At 38.5% G+C, this 23,470-nt stretch overlaps 1 protein-coding gene across 4 annotated transcripts in view; it reads right to left on the reverse strand.

The window, feature by feature from the left end:
• itprid2 (ITPR interacting domain containing 2) overlaps window positions 1-21,719 on the reverse strand; it is a 51,098-nt gene extending 29,379 nt beyond the window's left edge. For 3 of the 4 annotated variants that reach the window (XM_085249052.1, XM_085249051.1, XM_085249049.1), the window contains exons 1-6: window positions 21,588-21,719; window positions 11,855-11,974; window positions 11,214-11,351; window positions 10,243-10,288; window positions 6,988-7,037; window positions 6,695-6,748 (exon numbers count right to left, since the gene is read on the reverse strand). In XM_085249052.1, coding sequence (XP_085105178.1) covers window positions 6,695-6,748; window positions 6,988-7,037; window positions 10,243-10,288; window positions 11,214-11,351; window positions 11,855-11,897 — 331 coding nt within the window. In that variant the 5' untranslated portion in view covers window positions 11,898-11,974; window positions 21,588-21,719. Of the gene's footprint in view, window positions 1-6,694; window positions 6,749-6,987; window positions 7,038-10,242; window positions 10,289-11,213; window positions 11,352-11,854; window positions 11,975-21,386; window positions 21,557-21,587 lie in introns of those variants that run through there. The other variant, XM_085249050.1, reaches the window with a different exon arrangement.
• Window positions 21,720-23,470: the final 1,751 nt, after the last annotated feature.

Consider the following 23,470-nt stretch of genomic DNA (forward strand, 5'->3'; position numbering starts at 1 on the left):
TACAGAATGCTGAGCAGCATTACTGTGTCACTGCTCTGTGCCTTTAATCAATAATCTATCAGAAACTTTCCCCCTGACCAAATCAACATAACGAAAAACACAGAACAGGACAAAAAGGAAACCATAAAGTCCCAATAAATCAGCTATATAAACAAGTTTTGACTTGACCACAATCCCAGGGGACTAGAGGTTGGACAAAACTAGCCTTAAAAATGAAGAGAAAAAAAAGAAAAAGAAAAAAGGAGTCAGGATGTGAAAGTCATAAATAAAATGAAAACACTGCATTAAAAATGGCAACAACCAAACAACAGCACATTAAAACGCACCATCAGAACATTTAAGAAACAAAACAAAACAAAAAAAGCATGACATGAGTGCACTTAAACCAAACAGCAAACCAGGGGAATATATGTGGATCTTTCAAAAGGATTAAGTATTGTCAACAACAGGGCGGTACTTAATGTGGGTGGCTGATTTTTTTTTTTCCTGGAGTCTGGCAGCAGCAAGTGGGAAATATTTTGGTTTTAAAGGCGAGAGTAGGCGACTACGAGGAGTTAACGGGAGGATGATGCAAGTCACCTTGAGGCGGATTATGGCATTAGAAGCCTCTTTAGAGCTGCTCTGCAAAGAACAAACAGCTGCACTGGTTACCAAAGAAATACATGACTGATGTAATATGATCTGGAATTTTACTAAGCCAATACAGGAGTGATGTCTTGTCTTTTCTTTGTAGCAGCTGCATCTTGGACAAATACTAGTCAAGAAGGGGTGTAATGAGACAATTAAGTACAGGGAGCTGTCGAGTAGTCTAGTCAAGAGGTGATAAAACAAATACTGGATGAGTCATTGTGAGATAAAACTGGTTTTAATTAAGCTAAAATTCCTAAGCTGATAAAAGCTATCATTCACAGAGACCGCTAATTTGAAGAAGACATTAAAGAAAAAGATTTTTGTGTTCGTCGTGAGTAGAAGAGGAACCTTTTAAAAGGTTAGTAACTAAGCTGATTTCACTTTTGCCCGAGTTTAGCTGAAATATGTCTTTGAATATGACAACATTTGGACGGTCAAAGAGGTTCTTCAGTGAACAAACTGTTTCCACAGACTTCAGGGGAAGTAAAATTACACTTGGGGGTTGCCATATAAATTGGGGGCATCACGTAAAAAATGGTTTCCTATTGTAACAGAAGATTCCCTCTCTCTGTCCCTCAGACAGAAAGACGACAACTTTAAATTTTAGGCTCTGCAAGAAGACTTTACTCTTTAATGTGACACACAAACCTGAATAGAAAGAAAGCAGGCACTGTACATCCTGACTACAGCAACCACTACAGACAAAAATAAAAAAAACTTTTAGATAGGAGAACAAGTTTTTCTAAGACCTTTTCCAATAGGCCGTTACAACAACGTACAACAGTTATTAAGAAGGTTCAAGATGACATTTTTTTAATGAGATGCACAGCTGAATGCTTGAAACTAAATAATCAAGCAACTATTAATTATAGATTAAAAAGGATAGGAACAGTGAGTGGAACTTCAGTACAGGATACTAGTTCAGTTGGTTGAACTTGCTCGCCATTAGCCTCTCCTTTACAATTCTGTCAACCATTTGCTATAAATCTCCCAGAAAATGTAAAGGCTAAGGTCTTCCTCAAGGTCTTTTTAAAATCACCGAGAAGGACAAAAAATAAAAATCTGTGACCATGTCTTAAGAAACTAACACTAGCCTTAATCTATACCTAGCTACAGCAGAGAATATCTGCCAAGTTTTTATTTCGTAACACTTGCTTTTGCCCAACTTGGTCGGAATCAAACCAGCTGTCCTAAAAACGTTGAAGTTTAATTAATGTGCCGTTTACCACGGTTTGCTTGTACTGAGCGCTGATGTAGGTAAACTTTCATTTTGTCAAGCAACTTAAAAAAAAACGTCATCACTTGCTGCAGGTCTGACTGCTTTTTTTTTTCCATTTAACAAGAACTTGCTGAGACATGTCGCCGTCTGTGTGAGAGCGTCTTTCTATTCCAGCTCATTTCAGATGAACTTCTTGGAATCAACAATGTTTTTCTTCTCTAACAGACCGCTGGATTAAAGCAGCCAAACGTGACAACAGTGACATCCACACGCTAATTCACCGATTCAGTTCCACACCATTCACCCCGAACTATTTAATTCACTAATTCACTTCTATCCCATTCACCCCTTAGCACTTTAATCCCTTCCTATCCTGTCCTCCTAATGTTAAACAGCATAAGAGCCAATTAGGATCTGTCCATACCTGACATCTGGAAAATCCTCCACAGAGGACATCAGCTACTCCTGTCAAATATCACTCTCAACATAATTAAGGCACATACTGTCAGGATATAACATGAAGCAGACAGAGACACTCAGACTAAAGAATCCTAATGTCACCTCTGTATAAACACAGACAGCTTATACAAAATCAAATGGTGAACACAGGCAGGCTGAGTCCTTGATGCTCAGGAAATGTTTAGTGACGCTAAACTAAATATCCTTAGACATGAAATATTTGATGCAGGTATTTTTAGTCAAATATGCATTTCCCATTTCCCAAATGTTTTATGAATTTGGTAATTTAATCAACCAAATCCTTCAAACTCATGCTAGCGTAACATTTTGAAAGTTTCACATTTGTGAAAGTGAATAGCTGCACAAACAACTGAGATTTTACTTTTAAAGACATGAGCCAATCGGTGGGAGAAGCTTATCAGGTTGGAATGTGTCACAAAAATTATCTTCAAAGAGTTCAGACTCGACCAATCCAAAGTCAGAAAGGCTGTGTGCAAACAAAAGAAAGTGTCATTAGCCTCCACAGGAGTGGTTGACTGATAAAACTCTCTTCCTGTGCAACACAGGGCAACTTCTGAGGGTTTTCAGAGTCCAGCATCAGGAGCGTAATGAAAAAATGCCAGGCATGGCTGGCCTGAGAAAACTAGGCTGCTGCTCTACAAAAACATTGCTGCTTGATGCCTTTGACTAAAGATCACATTAGAAAGCCAGAAGGCTGCAAAAACAATGCTTTGATGAGTGAGAAGAATGAATAGACTGTTTTGGTTTAACTGAGAAGCATTATGGAGAATGTAAAGGATACATGAACTGTTATTTATATAGTGCTTTTTTTACTGTGACTGAGCATGCATATTTTCACCCATTAACACACTCATACCAGCACCTTTTATCGATCACACTTGGGAGCGCTGCACAAAGCAGGGATCAAGCCATGGAGGTGGTAGCATCTGGGCCAGAACAGTTTGTGATCTTTGAACAACAAATTCTGACTTACTCCAGTAATTGCTAAAGAAACTTTTCGAGCTTGGTCCATGACTAGAATCTCAAGACAGGATGGGTCAAGCAGCTTAATAACAATGTAAAAACAAAAGTCATCAAGGGTCCAAAAAGAATAAATATCACATTTCAAAATGACCAGGTCCTAATCCTAAGCTGACAGAAGGGTTGTCGAATAGCCTGAAGTTCAACCCCCACCGTTGATACGCTATATTAGGTCATTTTCCTCAATAAATAAAACAACCAGATTTCACTGAGTGGTACAAATTGTCCTATTTGGACATCAGTGCTCAGAAAACTAAATTGATGGTTGTGGATTTTACAGAGAATTTTACGATTACCTGCCTTCAATGGAAAAAAGATGAGGCTACTGAGTTTGTGCAGCACTATAAGTGATAACAAGCTGACCTTTGAGTTTCAGGTGGAAGCCATGTGTAGAAAAGCTTACCAGCACAAGTGTACTTTTATCACAAGCTTTGAGGTTTCCATGTCAGCAGCACGTTTATGAGAAGGTTTTATTGAATCTGTTCTTACATACTCATTTATTAGCTAGCACGGGCCACTGAACCTCAACAGCAAAAGCAGGCTGCAAAGTACTGTCTAATATGGAGAGACAGTCTAATGTGTAGGAAAGTAGGACATGCGCGCCTTTATGACCTTCCTCATCTGTACAAAGTTAGGACTCTGAAGAAGACCCAGTCAGTTCTGGTTGATCCTAGCCACCACTTGTCTAAGATGTTCAAGTAGCTTCCATCTGGCCGGATACAGTATATCAACATGCAGGACAGACTATGCAAACTCGGTTGTTGTCTTTTTTGTGTATTTGTTGTGCGCTTTCTGCTGATACAAGGTAAAAACTTGTAGAATTAACCAATTAACACCTATTCAGCGCCAGATTCCCCCAACTGATCTCCGACACACACACACCATACATGACATTTCAACAGAAAGTCATTACAGGCTATTGTTCAGTTGGTAACATATACACTCTGCCGTCCTTACAAGATCACAAATATGATGAACACGCACACTCAGTTGTGCGTGCAGCGTGTTCCCACACCTCTGCCACTGTTGACTTTTCCTTCAAGAAGAAACAAGACTGGAATGAAGATGATGAGGTATCACAAGATACTCTGTTGATTTAAGCACCGTTTTGTCAGACCTTCATCCTTCATTTAAAACACATGATCAAAAGACACGTGGGTCAAAATAAATAGTTTTATCTATATTCATTATTATTAAATAAAAAAGAAATGTCAAAAAGTCAACTGCCTTTCTCTTCTATGGGACTCCTTAGGAAGCTCTATGGGATATGCAGTCCTGTGAAAATCAACGTTTTCCCAGGACTATACAGTCCTGTAAAAACACCAAATTACACTCAATGATTAAATAAATTGCTGTGGAAATTTTTTTGGCTGACTCTTCTTCACTGCATTGCTTCGATTAATTGATGTTTGTTGGCATTTCATTTGATTTTGACTGGGCCACTGCAAGACTAGATTTCCTGCTGTGCTTTAGCTTTTCACGCTTTAGCCGTCTCACATTTGACTCTTTAATCCTTTGGTATACAAAGGAGTACAGTTGACTCAATGACTGCAACATGCCCAGATTCTTTGGTTGAAAGTCCAAATCATCACATTTCCACCACCATGCTTGACAGTTAGTATGATATGTTGTGTTTGGTTTACATTTAACATTATAGCCATACATTTCCACTTTGGTCTCATCTGTCCAAAGGACATTGTTCCAGAAGTCTTGTAGTTTGTTAAGATGCAGCTTTCCAAACCTAAACTGTGCTGCCGTGTTCTTTTTAAAGAGAAGAGGCCAAGCCAACTTGTTCCTTCTTAGAAATTTCACAGTCATGATGTCAATTAAGATTTAACATGCCAATAGGTTGCAACACTCTGCTAACACAACCTCTGAATAACTTCTGCTTTTACAGAGGTCCTCACATTTGCTGATGATCAACTAATCGAATGTATCTGAGTAGCAGCACCTGGCTCCTACTTACCTCTTATTTCCTATAGAAGCATAATGGTGCACTTAGTTTTTTCAGAAAGTTTTTTTTTTCAGTTCTCTACAATGCGCTTTGTAATAGTTTGCTGATCGTTATAGGTCATTGTTTATCCTTCTAAAAGTTGGTTTTGGACTACTGAAGTTTGTATCCAAATTTCTCTCATGACCAAGCACAAAATAACTCATACTATGTTGATGACACTACACTTTACCTCCATTTAGTTTCCTTACACAGACTTTCCACTGACAGATCCGTAATGGGAAAAAAACCAAACCTCCCACACACACTAGATAAAACTCTCAATGGACATAGACCGTGTCTATGTATTTGTGGCTTGTACACTACACAATGCAACACATTACATGATGACTGCATGACCCAAAAATTGATTCCATTGAACTAACTGAAAGTGTTGGGATAACTAGAGGGTGTTCAAAATATCAACTATTCACTTCTCAGCTCAGTAGTGATTTAGGAGCGAGATGCAACAAATCTGTTCCTGACTACAACTCATCCAAATCTAAATAACCTGGTGTCCGCTGCCTCTGTGTATGGAGTCACAGAAAACTGAGAACTAAATCCAGTTCATAAAGCCTCTAAAGACAACTATGTCATTCAGCAAAGTACTACAATTCAGAAGCTTTGTTTTTAGGCTTTGGTATCATAGATTTGAGGTGCTTTTGCCTGTCCAAATAATAGTAAACCAGATCAGACCAGAGCAACCCTTAGTGGTAATATGAGTAATTCAACTCAGGATTACGCAATTTCCTAATCAGCAGTAATCCAAGCCAGGGAATCTGGAAGCATATATCGATTTTTCCTGAAGTGACCAATGATAACTTCACATAACATTTTATAAAAGCTTTTGTAATGTTTTTTTTTTTCCACAGAAGTCAAAAATGAACCACAGATGTGGTTAGCACAGAATCCAGTTTCCATCAGGTCAGAGTCAAGAACTACAGGGAGATAACAGGAAAAAAAACAACAACTTTATTTAAACACTCCAGGAAACCAGAAGGATTTTTTCCTGGACCCTTGGCAGGCTAGCCAATGTAGGACTTCATATTATTGAACAGTAACTATGACCATTAGGATTCTGTTTGCATTAGAATTATACAAAATAAATATATTCCTGGCAACAGAAGTTTGACATCAGTCTTGATTAGTTTTCTTAACTTATGGACCATTAAGGTTTTGCGTTGGGGGCAGCTCTGCTATTATCAGCTTTCAAACTCGGGCGGAGAACACGTTACCAAAATGTCAGTGTTTCTATTTTTAATATGCCATTTAAATCAGGATTCAATTACACAATTAGCAGAAAATGGAGGGAAACCGTTAACAATGAGAAGAAATTGTAAATCTTGCGAACTGACCTTCAGCCCCCAGTGAAAGGTCATCTTCAAAGCTGCAGCCGTTCTTCAGAGGCCCTGTTCTCACACACACACACACACACACACACACACACACACACACACACACACACACACACACCGTGAAATGCCGTCAGTGACAACAGTGCTAAACGAAAACAAATTCAGATTTGATAGTTGTAATGACGCGGCAAATATATTCTGATGCAATAAAGTCTAGAGAGTAGAGGAGCTGTCGCCATCACAAGTTTGACGTTCTCACTGTGCTGCACATAAACAACAAAAATATGGATTACCTCTGCTTGGAGAAGCACTCTGGTCATCTAGAGAGGCTCCAAGGGGAGTTCTGGAAAACAGAGAGATGATGAGTGAAATAAACTGAACACGCACACAAAATCCAACATCAGCCACCAGTTAGGTGTGCTGCGATTAACATGCACTAAAAAGGAAATAAGAAAGTAGCATGATGTATCGATCCACATGCTCTCTCTCTATTGGTAGTCTGTGTGCAGATTTGTACTGTGTGGCTGAAGCCACCTACCCTTAGACTACATCGTAGTAAATTCAAGACAAATCCAAGGTTAAATACCCATCTCACAAATATCCTAGATAACTGATAATAATGCTGTATGCCTTTGTATAGCAAGATATTTCCTAACTTGAGCGAGCGAACTGGCTGCTTGTCTGAGGCTGAGTGCCAACTTTAAGATCTCTCAAGTCAGTAGTAGTCAGTAGTCTGGGTAACCCAGACTAACTGGCAGTCAAATAAAGGCCAATATTTCCAGTCTAAGTCAGGTCAAGATACTTATTCTGGTCAATCACATCCTATACCAATTATTCTAGGTTAAATTCTGGTTTTAGAAGCTTTCGCGGTTGTACTGACAAGACTAGTTGCTCCAGGCTAACTGGCTGACAGATTAGGCTAGTTGACAGTAGTACTGAGGTAGCGGGTCTGAGCTGCTGTCTGCAGCAGGATGCTGGAGAGACTGTGCTGTTACACAACCTGCAGCTTTTATCAATGGCACAAGTTTCTGGCACCAAATAAAACACACACACGGACAGTTGTGTAATAGTGCGCAGTCGCAGTGTTTACTATTCCTCCCACTTGCCAAAATCAGCCATGTTGGCCCCAAGTCCCTACCCTGCGACTGTAGTTATAGTAACCTGCTTGCCATGTTACCACGGTGCCGTGTCATGCTGTAGACGTTTCTGAGTGACAGCGGTTAAAACTGTGCTTGTGTGATAACAATGTTGACTCAGCAGGAGGAACCCCTCCTCTGTTTGCTCTTTCTTTTTCTGCTTTTCTTTCCGTCTTCTGTCAGCTTCTTCCTGCATCTTTCTCTCCTTACTCCACTTCAGCCGCTCTGTGCACCCTATCTCTGGGCGTGGGTCTGCTGTCTTTGTCTGTGTTTGTTCCCTGTGGTTCTGTGTGTTCTATGTCTAGGCGTTGGCTGCGCTTCGGCGCTACGTCAGCAGCTGATAAAAACACCTTTAAACACACACCTCTAGACATCAGAAAACCATATCAATAACCCACCAAGCGACAAAACCAGTTAGCAAGCATTTAACTCATGAGTCAGGCTCTAAAAGACCATAGCTCCAGCTGTTCATATTTACATTAATGACTATGTTAATCTTTCTGTACCCTCACACTGATTGTCTTATCCTTTTGATTGTAGTTAATTATTTCAGCAAAGCTTTTATCTCAAGCATCTTAGATGCACTTTATTAAAGTGCTCAAATGCCCATTTCCCAATCTTTGATTCTAAAATAATATTAAGACATATTTGTGTTCTTTAATATAGTGACAAAAACTAGGGTGATTCCCATTCCCATTTAAATAATCCCATAATCAAACAACCCTCAGCACTCATTAACTTAATTTTACTGTAATGCATGGCCTAATTAAATTCAGTAATTATCAGTCATATTTTGACTTGCATTCAAATTCATAATTCATGTATTTTTACTGTAAGTACAGGCATGAAAAAGCTTTGTGAACTATCCAGAACTTGCAAAAGTTAACAGCATGTCATGTCCGAGCCTTCAGCGTCCCATATGTGGGTCTTTTTACCTGGCTAAATCACCATGGGAACTTGGTGAGCACACAATCTGTTTGGGGATTGTTTTAGTTACAATATCCTTTAAGTGCAATACAAATGCTGTGCGGAAGGAAAACATTTTATATGGTCAAATGTAGCCCAGCTGTATATTTAGAGCAGCACAAACTGCATCGTCACTGGAATTTTCTTGCATTCAGATTGTTATGTTTGGTGCTAATCAGCTGCCAGGTATCTTATACAGATTGTGATAAGAACATACAGAAAAATATCTATTCAGTCAGTAAATTAATCTCACTTTCATTGGGCAACAAACCAAAAGTGATTTCCACGTCTGTGTTACTGTTTAAACATCCTTTAATTCTGAATAACCTTTAATGTGCCTGCAGTTTAAAGTTTCAGCGCTCAGATACGCAGAATCAATCCCCCTTTCAAGTAAGTGTGCAAACACACTCAAGCAGATAGCCTGGGTTAACAAAGAAAGTTGATAACCACCATCTTACTCGTAATCGCCAACTGAGGTTTTAGGTTTTGTCAAGCCAGCTAACGCAAAGAAAGCCCAGCTAATGTTGAACTTTCTTCATAGCATGCCCCTCAAAACTAGATTAGCACAGATGCACAGTTACTTTTAACCAGTCGAAGTGTCTGTACAGGTGAAGTTGTTTGTAGGAAAAATTAACAATGATAACGGCAATAAAACACAATCCAGTTTATATATAATGGAAACATTTCCAATAATTTTTCCTGCAATGCCCCACTTCAGAAGCAGAAGAAAAAGCCCATAATGCCATAATTTTAATAAATCATTAACAATAAAAAAAAAAATACAAGTGCAATTTTAGTCAAACAAAGCTTGGAAAAAAAATATCCACAAACTCTTGTTTATTTTCCCTAAAAATAAGAAAGAAAATGCTGTTTTTCTAAGCCTTTCAGCTTCAGGAAGTTACAGCACACAGTTCGGTTAGCTGACCACAGCATGAGCCAAAATGACCAAAAACTGCAAAGCACTCTGTTCTCCAATGTTTGCCTTTTCTCTTGTTTTGTATATATTCCTTTTGATTGCATCCATTTCTCTTATTTGTTATTTATTCCTGCTCTCTTGCCATTTATATTTTATTCCTGCACAGTTGAAGGAATTAAATTTCTTTGTAAATGTGCAATGACAATAAGGGGCTTTTCTATTCTATTCTATTCTATAGTGTATGTCCAAGGGACTCAAAGTGTTTTTCTAAAAAGAACTCACTACAACAAAAACGGAGAAGAGCACATTTTGGTCATTATGAACAAAAATGTGAATAACATAATAAAGGACCTGTGGGATATGATACAAAGCAAACCTATTTTTTTAAAACTTCTTGCTTAAAAACATTCATTTTAAACTGGCATCATTAAATTATTGGACTGAATCATCTAGCATGTGTGCACTGCTTTAGCACGTGAGACATTTACTGAAAACAGGATATTTAATCAGGTGGTGAATGAATACTGTACCTGCAGTCATTCAGCCAGCTGGCGATCTTGTTGTTAGGAACTTGTCCTAGTAGAAAGAAACGAGTATGTTAAAGCAATAAAACAGCGCGTGCTGTACTGTGCAGTGATTACAACATGCTATAAAACTATTATAGTGGTGCCAGACATCAGGATATGTCAACATTACAGTAATTTGGTCTGCAGTTTGTGTTTCCACTGTTTTAGATGTAAGTGGTCCACATCCAACTTTTCTTCACAATGCTCTGACCACAAATAATGACTCATTTTATGGTTTCCCTAACTTTACATTTTACATGTATAATGATTAAATGTCACATTATTTTAAATGTGGGCAAAAGTGCATAAAAAGTAATCCCTGTGGCCCAAAACTTTGGTGCTTTACACTCTAAATAATATGTTTTGCTGTGTTTGTTTTTTTTGCAATAAGAAGGCAATCAGGCTTTTTTATATGCCTGTAAAGTGATTTGATGGTTACACTTATTAGGGCTACAAACCAAAACCTGTGAAACACAACACACACCCGACAATACTTACTGAATGAGAATTCATTTCACTTTGATCTTCTGACAAATTAAAGTGATCTCCACGTCTCCTTTAGACTGTAGGACAGTAACGTGTTTAAATGTATCCAGTTAAAAGCTGCAAAAAGACCTTGAATCCAACAGAAATCTATGGATAGAAGTCTTTGGGAAAAGTCTTTGGCTTTCTATCCTGACCTCTGCAGACGTTATTCCTGCTTTTTTCCGGCTCAGTCACATTTTGTGTCATCTCGAATAAGAATTTGGGTTTAATCTGTAACTCTCAGTCACACCATGTTTTAGAACAGAGGCTTATCTATAACCTTTTCTATTTCAAAGGTTCATAAACAAATAAAAGCATATCATTAAGTCAGCAAATGTAAAACCTTGGATACACGGGTATTTTAGGTAAAGTATTTAGCAAAAGAGGCTAAACAGTTAAGTTCAACTAACCCTGTGCTGTGGGTCCCTGTGTGTTCCCATTACTCTGGCTCTGCTGGGGCTCCTGGGGACCAAAGAGGTGTTCTGAGTTTGAATCTTGCCAGACGGATTCTCTGGTTTTGGCCCAGGCCTGACGCCTTGATGTGGGATCTACGGATCAATCAAGCATACCGTCTGTCAACATGATGGCTATTAAAAGGTTGTTAAACCAGAATTACTCACAAATGTGCGTGAACGGTTCTATAACTATATTTTCAAATTGTCAACAGTACCACATTTGTAAGAGTGTAACGGAGTCTCTGAATGCAAAGTAAGACTTGCAAATGTGTCCAGTAATCTGAAAATCTGCTTTCAAAATCAGTGTGTGTTATCAGATGACATATTTGTAAATATGTCTAGATTTTCAGCACACTTTTTATCCATTTATTTTAGCATTTTGTTCAACTACTAAGTGATCCCCTTAACTAATTAGTTCAAATGTTTATTTATTTTGGAGGTAAGATAAAAAAAATTTATTCACCTCTTCTAACCAATTTGAAATGATTTATTATTATTGCTTGTTATTTCAAGCATTTAATTGATAGTCCAGTATTTCAGCTGCTTTCCCCATTATTACAGTATATTCATTCTGAATCTAAAGAAAGGTGACGCACCTAGACCAGCACTGACTTCCATTGCCAGAGCTCCACTCTCCATTTCTCTGGTTGGTTTGATGCGGTCAGTCAAAGAAGACTGACGACTTTACAGCAACATCAGCAAAAGACAACATACACCTGCAAACACAGAAGAACACTTTTATATTTAATATGCACTTAACTCGTTCACTGCCATTGACGTCTATAGATGTCAATTACGTTTTCAATGGGAGGGGCTAGAATACAACCTCGGGCAGCTTGTCAGTGAACATCAGACTGCTTGAAATGTATTTTTCACAAAAAGCTCGTTTTCTCCCTTTTTTTGGTCAAAACAGGCATTTTTGGTGGAACCCACCCCTCTTCTACAGCTGATTACTAAAGAACGGAAAATGGTAGAAACAAGCTTTTTTTTGGATGGAAGAAGAGAGTCTGTTCTTCATTTTGGTAGGTTCAGCGTTTATGTGATCATAACACACAGTTTTCTGTGGCTCTTCAAAAATGAGTAAAAATGCTCAAAAACCCTGGCAGTGAATGAGTTAAAACATGAATACGAATCGTTGAAAACAAAGCAACTATATAAAGAAAAGATGAATGATGTTAGTAGATAAAGGATCTAAATCACTAGTACAACTATCACTTTTGGACAGTATAAAGCACGTGTACACACAGATACTAATCCTGATTTGGTGTCAATAGGAAACAAGGGACAAGTCTCAGCAAACATCTACATCTATAAAACTAAATGGCATCATTACATCACAAAATTTGTTGTAAACTCCTAGCACGTAGCAAACAACGGTGTAGTTTAACAACAATTCTTACCTTTACTGGTTACATTTGGTCTTTGTGACTGAAATGTTAAAACTCTTATGCAAACACAAGTGACTTTGCATCTTTACTTTAATGTGCTTCCTGATAATTACTATTTGTGCAGTAAAGACCAGTTCTGGAGGAGTAAAGTTGCTTTGTAGTTAGATGAGAAGAAGAGAAGTGGCCTTTATTATTGATGAACAAGTTATCCACACTGAGACCAGCTGAGCTGAGACACACACCCACACACGCACACGTCTAAGCAGCAGAGATGCAGTGCTGACGCAGTGCAATAGTGCACTTTTTTTTTTTTTATTCCAAGAGAGAAAATATAATATTCACAGTTAGCTTAATTGGTTGAAACTGAGTTTTCAGGGTATTAACTTTGGTTAAGAAAGAAAAAATGAGAAGTTAAAGCTGTTATCATGATATTTAGGGCCCATGCAAAAATCTACTGTCAGGGTTCACCAAAGAAGTGTAGTGTCAGTTCTGCTGACACAGGGCAAACTAATGTGATGATTCATGTGCAAAAATGTACCCAGAGGTGTAAAAAGTTCTTTGGGTGATCTACTGACTCTCTTTCAAAAATGATGAGGGACTGAGGGATTGAGTTACTTCCTAACAAAAATGACACAGTATGAAGAGAAATGAGAGGACACTGAAAAAGAATCAATATGATTTTCTATAAGGGAAATTGCAGGGACAGGGATTGCAGGAAATGGTGAGGACTGAGATTCCATCAGAGCACAGAATTTACCCAGAGCAGCTCCTCTGCACTTAATAGCCAACGCATACAAAGTGTAGAAGAACACCAGACGTTATTTGCCATGGGAGCCCAAGTCGTTTGTCTGTTAATCAAGGTAAGTTACTGCGCTAGGATGTGTAAATGGGTGCATCCGTCTGTTTTTTCCTGCAAGCAGTGTGAGGCTGCTTGTATTTATTAAAGTCTGACACACTAACACAATCAAATTAACAGCTGCATTTTGACAGACATTTGAATATGGTATACAGTGGGGCAAAAAAGTATTTAGTCAGCCACCGATTGTGCAAGTTCCCCCACCTAAAATGATGACAGAGGTCAGTAATTTGCACCAGAGGTACACTTCAACTGTGAGAGACAGAATGTGGAAAAAAATCCATGAATCCACATGGTAGGATTTGTAAAGAATTTATTCGTAAATCAGGGTGGAAAATAAGTATTTGGTCAATAACAAAAATACAACTCAATACTTTGTAACATAACCTTTGTTGGCAATAACAGAGGTCAAACGTTTACTATAGGTCTTTACCAGGTTTGCACACACAGTAGCTGGTATTTTGGCCCATTCCTCCATGCAGATCTTCTCGAGAGCAGTGATGTTTTGGGGCTGTCGCCGAGCAACACGGACTTTCAACTCCCGCCACAGATTTTCTATGGGGTTGAGGTCTGGAGACTGGCTAGGCCACTCCAGGACTTTCAAATGCTTCTTACGGAGCCACTCCTTTGTTGCCCGGGCGGTGTGTTTTGGATCATTGTCATGTTGGAAGACCCAGCCTCGTTTCATCTTCAAAGTTCTCACTGATGGAAGGAGGTTTTGGCTCAAAATCTCACGATACATGGCCCCATTCATTCTGTCCTTAACACGGATCAGTCGTCCTGTCCCCTTGGCAGAAAAACAGCCCCATAGCATGATGTTTCCACCCCCATGCTTCACAGTAGGTATGGTGTTCTTGGGATGCAACTCAGTATTCTTCTTCCTCCAAACACGACGAGTTGAGTTTATACCAAAAAGTTCTACTTTGGTTTCATCTGACCACATGACATTCTCCCAATCCTCTGCTGTATCATCCATGTGCTCTCTGGCAAACTTCAGACGGGCCTGGACATGCACTGGCTTCAGCAGCGGAACACGTCTGGCACTGCAGGATTTGATTCCCTGCCGTTGTAGTGTGTTACTGATGGTGACCTTTGTTACTTTGGTCCCAGCTCTCTGCAGGTCATTCACCAGGTCCCCCCGTGTGGTTCTGGGATCTTTGCTCACCGTTCTCATGATCATTTTGACCCCACGGGATGAGATCTTGCGTGGAGCCCCAGATCGAGGGAGATTATCAGTGGTCTTGTATGTCTTCCATTTTCTGATGATTGCTCCCACAGTTGATTTTTTCACACCAAGCTGCTTGCCTATTGTAGATTCACTCTTCCCAGTCTGGTGCAGGTCTACAATACTTTTCCTGGTGTCCTTCGAAAGCTCTTTGGTCTTGGCCATGGCGGAGTTTGGAGTCTGACTGTTTGAGGCTGTGGACAGGTGTCTTTTATACAGATGATGAGTTCAAACAGGTGCCATTCATACAGGTAACGAGTGGGGGACAGAAAAGCGTCTTACAGAAGACGTTACAGGTCTGTGAGAGCCAGAGATTTTCCTTGTTTGAGGTGACCAAATACTTATTTTCCACCCTGATTTACGAATAAATTCTTTACAAATCCTACCATGTGGATTCATGGATTTTTTTTTTCACATTCTGTCTCTCACAGTTGAAGTGTACCTCTGGTGCAAATTACTGACCTCTGTCATCATTTTAAGTGGGGGAACTTGCACAATCGGTGGCTGACTAAATACTCTTTTGCCCCACTGTATGTGCACCGTTACAAGAATATTTTTGTTCTATTGCTTTCTATTAATTTATATAATTTTAAGTTAAGCAGGACAGAGTTCTTTTAAAGAAAGATTTACTTATATTCTCAAAAGTTAAGCATGACAGGCTTCTGTTTAAGAAAGAGACCTGTTTTACTGTGTTAATGTTGTCATTTTGAGCTAAAAATAAATGGCTAAATGATCATTTGTTTCCCATATGGTCATATCACAAAGAATATGCATCTGCTTAAATCAAATTCAAGTCAAATGGTTAAAAAAATAATTTCACACACAAAAAAGAGCTACCACACTGGGAAGGGTGAAGACAACTGGGTTGCCCGGCCCTGGCCACGATGTGTCCCTTATTTATTTTTCAGGGAGTTGGCAACCCTAGAAGAGATATAAGACGAAAGATCACAGCTTTGAGCCATCCACCTGTTACAGTTTCCCACTCGGTTGCAAATAAATGAAGAGTTCAACTGGCACAAATCCCTCAACCAACTACTTTTCAGTAGTAAAACAGACATTGCACCTCGTTGAATCAAAAAAAAAAAAAAAAAAAAAAAAAAAAAAAGCCAAAAGAGGGTTTTCCTATTAAGTATTAGTAAATCTGTCCTGTTATTTAAGCATTTGACCTCATTACATGTGTATTTGTAGGATTTTCCTTTTCAGAGCTCATAAACACCCTGAAAGACAATCAAAACCTTTTTAAAGTGAGTCAATGGATTTGCAAGTTTAAGAGTTTTAGTCCAATTACAGAAATGAGCACAAGTGAAGATATGCAGCTGTGCAACAACACAAATGATTTTCATTGAGTTTGTAGATCTGAGAAGAAAACAATTTAAAAAATAAAATCTGTTAAAATGCTGCAGTTACTGGGACCCAACAATCAAAAGCATCTTAGATTAATATATGAATTTCTTAATGTATAATACTGACTTTGATAAACACCTAGCATTACATGGCATACAAAAAAAGAAAAAACAACAATGTGCACATGACATAGTTACTGTTCTACCTCAATACACGGCAGATTGGTATCTGATGGCAAATAATGTTTTGTGTTTTGTGCATACCGTACAGGTCAACTGTAACACAGATTTCAGGTTTGCAATAAAGACAGCTGCGGGAATCCTGCCGCCACACCAGCTGTCACATGACTTTAACTCTGTGAAAAGTTGCAGAATTCAAAATTCACCAGAGAATATGTAAGGAAGACAAAAGCATCAACATTATGAGCGAGCAGGCAACTATCCTGCAGGAAAGCATTAAAAAGAGGGAGGCAAGACATCCCGAGAGAAGAGAGCTGTAAGCAGTTAGTAAGAACTGATGAAGATGATCGGACTGGTGACTATAAAAGTTTTTAAGCTCAGTTAAATAAATTCAACTTGCCAATGTGGTGAAATAGCCTTAGAAACAATTACAAATCCAAAAGTACATGTGACTGCGCACACTCAAACACTTCTTAAACAAATAGGAGTCAAACCCAAACAGCGAGTCAAAACGGATGTTGTAAAATTCTCTTTTAGTTGATTAGATCATTATCAAGCAAAATGAACACACACCGATTGTTTCTGTACTCTATGGTGCCATTTAAAAGTCACACAATAATTTGATTAAGAAGTAGACTGAATGCAGGAGTCGCTCTGGAGTTGATGTTTTGTCTACTAAAAATATATGGATGTGTGTATAGGTGGACCCGGGCCTTTCATTTTCCATTCCACGTTAGAGCAGAATCCAAAGCAAGTATGAAAATAAAACAAAGCAAATTTAACTTTTCTGTGTGACACTTTGTTTTCACTTTTTGCAGCTATGTAACTATTAATATTAAAATGACCCTATAACATTTCAGCTTTTAGCCATTTCTACATGAAGGAATGGGTGAAAAACGTGACTTGCACAGCAGAATATTACATTTCTTAAAACGCTGTTTTAAAAGCTTCCAGACAATAAAGAACTAAACACATTAAAACTCTGGGTGCCAATTTAGTTGTGTTGTAAATCTTAAGGTCTTCACTAAGTGCTTTATTTGTTAGCTAGCCTACTTAGCAAAACAGCTATAACACCCAGAATGCTAACAGGCAGGTGTGCAGTTTGCTAGCAATGTGGCTAATCATCAACATAGGCAAGTTAATGAACAGCTACCTCTACATTTCACAGTAAATAATACAGCTTCAAAAGGAATTTACTGACTTTCAGAATGTAACTGCATGGTATATGTATCCTGCTGCGCAGCTATTCATTTTTTATTCCAAATACTGACCTGACTTTACTTACAAGAGCCGAGTATTCACAATTTTAACACCTAGGACTAAATTTCTAACAGTTCTTGTGCTGAGTCACTTTTACTGATAAAGTCCACTGTGTAAAAAGTTACCCACTAAAAACTAAAGCTCTGAGGTAAAAGTCAAATAGTGCTCATGGAGTTATTGAAGGGAGGAGGAGAGTGATGGAGAGGAAGAGGCAGAAGCCTGGAGGAGCATGAAGCCAAATCTAAAAGAGAACGTGTGAAACAGGAAACGAGTGTTTAGAATGAAGAACAGAACAACTTCCTGTCCGAGAGAGAGACAGACGGAGAGAGAAAGAAAGATGAGGGGTGAGCGAGGGACAACTATTTTTAGAATGCTCTTGTAAATGCAAAACAAAGTGGACAATCTGAAAACAGCTGCAAGCACACAGACAGCACAGACAGAATGAATCAGCTGCTTTAAAACACATCAGTGACACAGCAAGAGTGACACAGGAGCAGTGGCTAGCAGGTCAACCACTCTTCATCCTCCAAGTCATCTTTAACTCAGAGTGCCCTCAGTTCCTCATAATTTAAAGAAGGTCATGAAGAAATTTTAGCGTTGCCCTTTAGAGATAACAGCAGTCATTACAGAATTCAGCTTTGACATTCGCAACACTTCCAGCGACAGGCTCTTTTGAATTAAGATTTTTCTGCAAATATAAAACAATTCCATTTAAAACTCAAGACAAGCTGATGCTGTGGTCACAGAGCTTCCATTAAAGCAAGTCATACATCAGACTGAACCAGCAGAGCAGGAGTTACTGTTGGCCTAAGCCTGCAGCAGCATTTATGAAGCTCCGTCAAGTCAACAATGCAGTGATCATGACAAAAAAAACCTAGTAAATGCTGATGCAGGAGTGCGAAGTCTACATTTTCATACACCGCATGTTGACACTTAAGATGCAGAGAAAAGGACTCTGCATCCAATTTGGAATATTAATCACTAAACACAATTTTCTACCTAGAAATGCCAACGTTTTAAAGATTCCAATATCTGACATGGTTAATTAATAAAAACTGAAATGTTTCAAAACGCTTACTTTTCCTCATATGAGAGGTTATTTAGTTGGTCCACAGTCTTAAACAAGCCATTGTAGCTCTAAGAGTCACAGCATTTTCCTCATATGACCATATTTGAAATATCGGCTCTCTGTGACATCATACAGATCCAGGAGCAGAAAAAAAAAAGGCCACACATAAGCAAAGGAGGTCAACCAGCGCACACCTCACGCTTATAGACAAAAGACGATCGAGAGTTTGCATGATTGCCGCCTTTTGACGGTCTTCTTTTAAATCGCTGCTGATGACTGATTGTGAAACGTTTTTGTACGTTTTAGCATAGATTTTATATATAAACATCTTTGGCTTAACTCCATCTTTTCTTTTACCTTACAGATTGTTATTGTTGTCTTTAAGATATTCATTATACTGGAATCACACTGTATCTTATTTACATTTTGATGTCTTGACTGTCCCATCTGAATTTAGATGCAAATCCTTTTTATAATTTCCTCCCACCTTGTTTTTTTTTTTTTTATTCCGTGTTTCTGTGAAGCCCTTTGTAACACTGGTTTCGAGAATTGCCGTACAAAGAGATGTTATTGCTACTTATTAACATTTACACTTCATTTCTCCCTTTGTCCAAACTAAAGATTTTTTTGGTCAACACATAAAACAAAGAAAAGCAGAGGACGACCATAAGTGAGAATCATCTGGTCATTCTGCTTAAAAAACAGCATTATCAATTAATAACGAAATCATTCAAATGGCTTTATTTCAGCTCTATGTCGAGTTTAAATACGACACTTCTTTCGCATCTGCTTCACTGTTGAGAAGTGACTGCAGCGCAGATATTAATATCTAGTCTTCAAGATCTAGTTTTGAACAGGAATTTTATGTTTTAAAAAATGACTCAAGCACAGGAAAACTGTGAATGAGGAACTAATGAAATACTTAACACACTTAAAAATACTTTAAAAATATAATTAAGTTATTCTGGGATTTATTATCTCTATAATAAAAGTCATTTCAGTTAATATTATTTTAGGGTATTACAAGATCTGAGCTGGCCCTGGAAAAGGACGTTCTGGAAATCAAAACAATGCAGGCGACTGAATAATATACGTAAATTTATTATTGGAGAAAGGAAAAAAGACACATTTAGCTTTAAGAAATGACTCCTCTTTGAGTTGTATTACATTTCAGCAAGGGTAAATCTTGGTTGTCCAATAATCCGTTTAAAATATCAACTTTTTCTGGCTTTTCTGTTTTATCTGAAAGTAAACTAGTCATCTCTGAGAGAAGAGGATGACCCACTGACTGCAGGAATATCGGGCCTCAGTGTTAAGTTAACCTGTCGACTCTGACAGAAGCCAGACTCAGAGGTCGAACTGCAAAACGCAACACAAGCCTCCACTTTTTCCAGGATCGGCGTGGTCAGCGTACACGGCGTAATGATAACAGAAGCATTACTCTGTGGAACGCTCGTGAAGCATGTGAGGTGACAAATAAAGTCGGTGTGTTCAAATTGACATATCTGTACAAGGGACAGTTGAGCATTTGGATTTCATAGACATATTCTGTAATTACTTCACTATATTTAACACTAGTTTTAATGTAAATTCAAATACTGAATACAAACTTCACAATAGTTTTAATATATACTTTTAAAAAATGATGACTGTGGTCATTTTCATGCAAAAATATCAAACATTTTATAAATCGGGGATTTACTGCTTGCCCTGAAATAGATTTACTGAATAATTTCAAGGTTTAATGCAGTGCAGGTGAGAAACTGCCATTTCTTACATGTTACCAAGCAATCGGTGAATGCATTTGGATATTAACCAGCAGCCTGACATTCAACAATGCAGAACCAGAACAGAAACCAGCTCCAACTTAACCACCTGAGTTGGAGCATAATGTGTTTAAACATGAATGCATCACTGCTAATAATAGCACGTCATACCGCCACAGGTACTTTGCCTGCTTTAGACATCTCTAGTTTTGGCACTTAAAAATCTTTTACTCAGGAAGCTTCCACCACTTGTAGCTTTGGTACTTTTACATAACTGTGAAAGCATTTCCATTTTCTAAACTAAATCACATATTTCAACCTGAAGAGCATGATGGTGAGGTTTGGTCTTTTCAACATTATTACTACTATTTGTTAATAAGTTACTATATTAGCCTGACCAACAGCATTTACAGTAATGTGGACATTTAAAAACACAAGATACATTTTTACAAACAAACCCTGAAGTTATTAACATTAAAATGATTATTAGTAGAAAAAGATAAGCTTGGTTTTTTTATATATTGCAAAAAAGTAAGTAGGTAAACCAAAGATCATTTTGGTTTAACTAAACAAAAAGGAACTTTTCATAGATAAGACTTCAACAAGGAGGCTGATGATCAGTTGGTAAACTTTTCTGCTGTGTCATGTCATAGTGAATTCTGTTATTTTGATTTTAGACTGATTGCATTTCCCAAGGTTCAAAAACACACCCGAAACTAAAACTTATTGATCAGCTCCCTGCAGGCTGACTAATAAAATCATCTGATGCTAAAGTTTCCTTCAGAAATGTAAGCCTGCATTCAGCTATGTGGATTAGGTACACCTTTAAGTGATCACAAACAGCAGCAGCAGCATTTCAGAGCCCGCAATTCACTGCACAGCCCGACAGCTTGTTAGTCAATAAGCATTTTTTAACACGCCACAGTTTGCAACACACTCACGCACGCACGCACAGATGAAGACCTATCTGTAACCCACTGAAGGGTCACTTTTCTTCAGATATGTGCGGTTTGAACACCATCCAACCGACTTTAAACTCACTTTTCAAGCCTGCGCAGCCTCTCTTCTAAATCGTCAGCAAACTTTCTTCTCCTGCTGTAAAATCAAGCCCCCTTTCTGATCCCGTTCACTCGTTCCTGCTCTGTTATGACACGAAGGACGGGGCTGACAGCAGCCTCACCAAAACTCTCAAACAGCCGCAGAGCAGTGGGCAGCGGCGCCGTGAGCGCCCCGGTCACTCACCTTCATGTTCCTCCGCAGTTTGCGCCTCAAATCCCAAAGTGTCAAAGTTGACCAAACTTTTCTAATAAACACTCCAACATTCCCGCTTCCGCTTCCTGAAACCTGCTGAAGCAGTGACAAGTAGCGTGCGAGGAGGAGGAGGACGGCGACGGGGAGGGCAGGAGGAAGGAGGTGTGTCCTCAGAAGGGTACGGCGGAGGAACAGCGACCCCTGCCGGACCCCCTTTTTCTTCACATATCCTAGCTTGTTGTCGTCTGGCTACTGTTGTCTTTAATATTTACTGACTGCACACATAATGTAATATCAGCTAGAATCCAGTGAGGTTACAAGAATCAAATGCCTTGTTTTTGAAGTACAAACACACACACACATATATATATATATATATAATTATTTTTTAATTAAAAATATCCCCATTGCTTTCTCATATTTCTTGCTTTGCCCTCCAAAGTGTTATGCAGTCTAATCGCTATTGATTTTTTCCCCCCAGGTTTAGTTTGAAATGTAGTTTTAGTTCACTGTAGATGTGTAGCAGCAATTGAAAGGTTGCTGGTTCGATTCCATCTCAAGATAGCACTCACCTTTGAGGGTGCATTAATAAGTGCACCTGGTGTATAACCCTGCCAAATCAAACATGGAGAGCTACCTGCTGTCGTGACCCTTCGGGGTTGCCAACTGACAAACACTCCAACAGAGAGAAAACCCGTTGGTGATACCAGTAAAATTTGTATTATTTTAGCTTAATAACTGTGAACATTTAAATCAAAACAAAGTGCTTTTATTTTAATTAATCAGCTGACCACTTCATCTCAATTTTTTAAAAGGCTAATAGCAAAAACACCTGCATAATTCTTTCTAACTTCCTAAGATTTTGGTTTATGTATCCAGAAGAAAAATACAACTTTTCCTAACTGTGACTTTGGGCTGCTCCTTCTGGCATGAACACCTTGCATCCACTGAGTAAACGTGCAAAATATCAGGATAATTTCAAGGTGGCAGTTTTATGACACGAGATTTGGGTCATGAAACAAGACAAGGACCCAAAGCATGTACGCAACCAGCAACAGAATGACTGAAAGAAGGAGAAAAAGCAGATTTTCCAGACTTTACTGGAAGAATTTTGCTTTAACTATTTCTGTGACATGACCTGAATATAAGCATTTGCTTATATTACCCAGCTGGTGCTGTGACTGATCACTTAGTGTGGTGAAAAAGAGCTATGAGAAGTACACTTTAATCAGAAAGCATTTGTCAATAATTAGACTTGGCTCAAGATCAGATTGATGAGAAATCAATTCAGATACTTCTCAAGTGTTTAGATTTTTTTTGTATAAAAGTCAGTGTAGAGGCTAAATGTTCACTTCTTGTTTTTATAATTCATAGATATTCTGAAGAATTCAAAGAAATATTTGAACTTTTTAATCTGCAGTACCAACATATGAGCACCAGATGGAAACCAAACACCATTGCAGTGCAGCTGATCTGCACTGAGAGGCTTTGTTGCTGCCTGTTTTCAAGTTCTAACACGTCCCCTCACACGTGATAAGGATCCTAGATTATTTGCATTAAACTATACAGATCAGATGGAGCACACCTACGCCCATTTTAGTAACCATTAGGGTCCGACCAGGTGGGGCATTGTCACCTGTTCTCATCAATTTGTATATTGATGACCTTTCTAACAAACATGAAACAAGCATGATGCTGGATGGATGGTTATTAATGATCCTTAGAGCACGTTTTTTTTTCTCTCATGGAGACTAAAGTCAGATATTTGGGTCACATAATCAGGAATGAGCTTTGTAATAATGATGATGATGATGTGCAATGCACGAGCACTTTAAAACACCTGTTTTTAGAGCTTGCTGTATTTGTGTTAAAAG

Source organism: Mchenga conophoros, linkage group LG16 (genome assembly GCF_057382185.1).
Source record: "Mchenga conophoros isolate Kocher_MC1m ecotype Shallow Benthic linkage group LG16, M_conophoros_male_GT1.1, whole genome shotgun sequence".
Lineage (NCBI taxonomy): Eukaryota > Metazoa > Chordata > Actinopteri > Cichliformes > Cichlidae > Mchenga > Mchenga conophoros.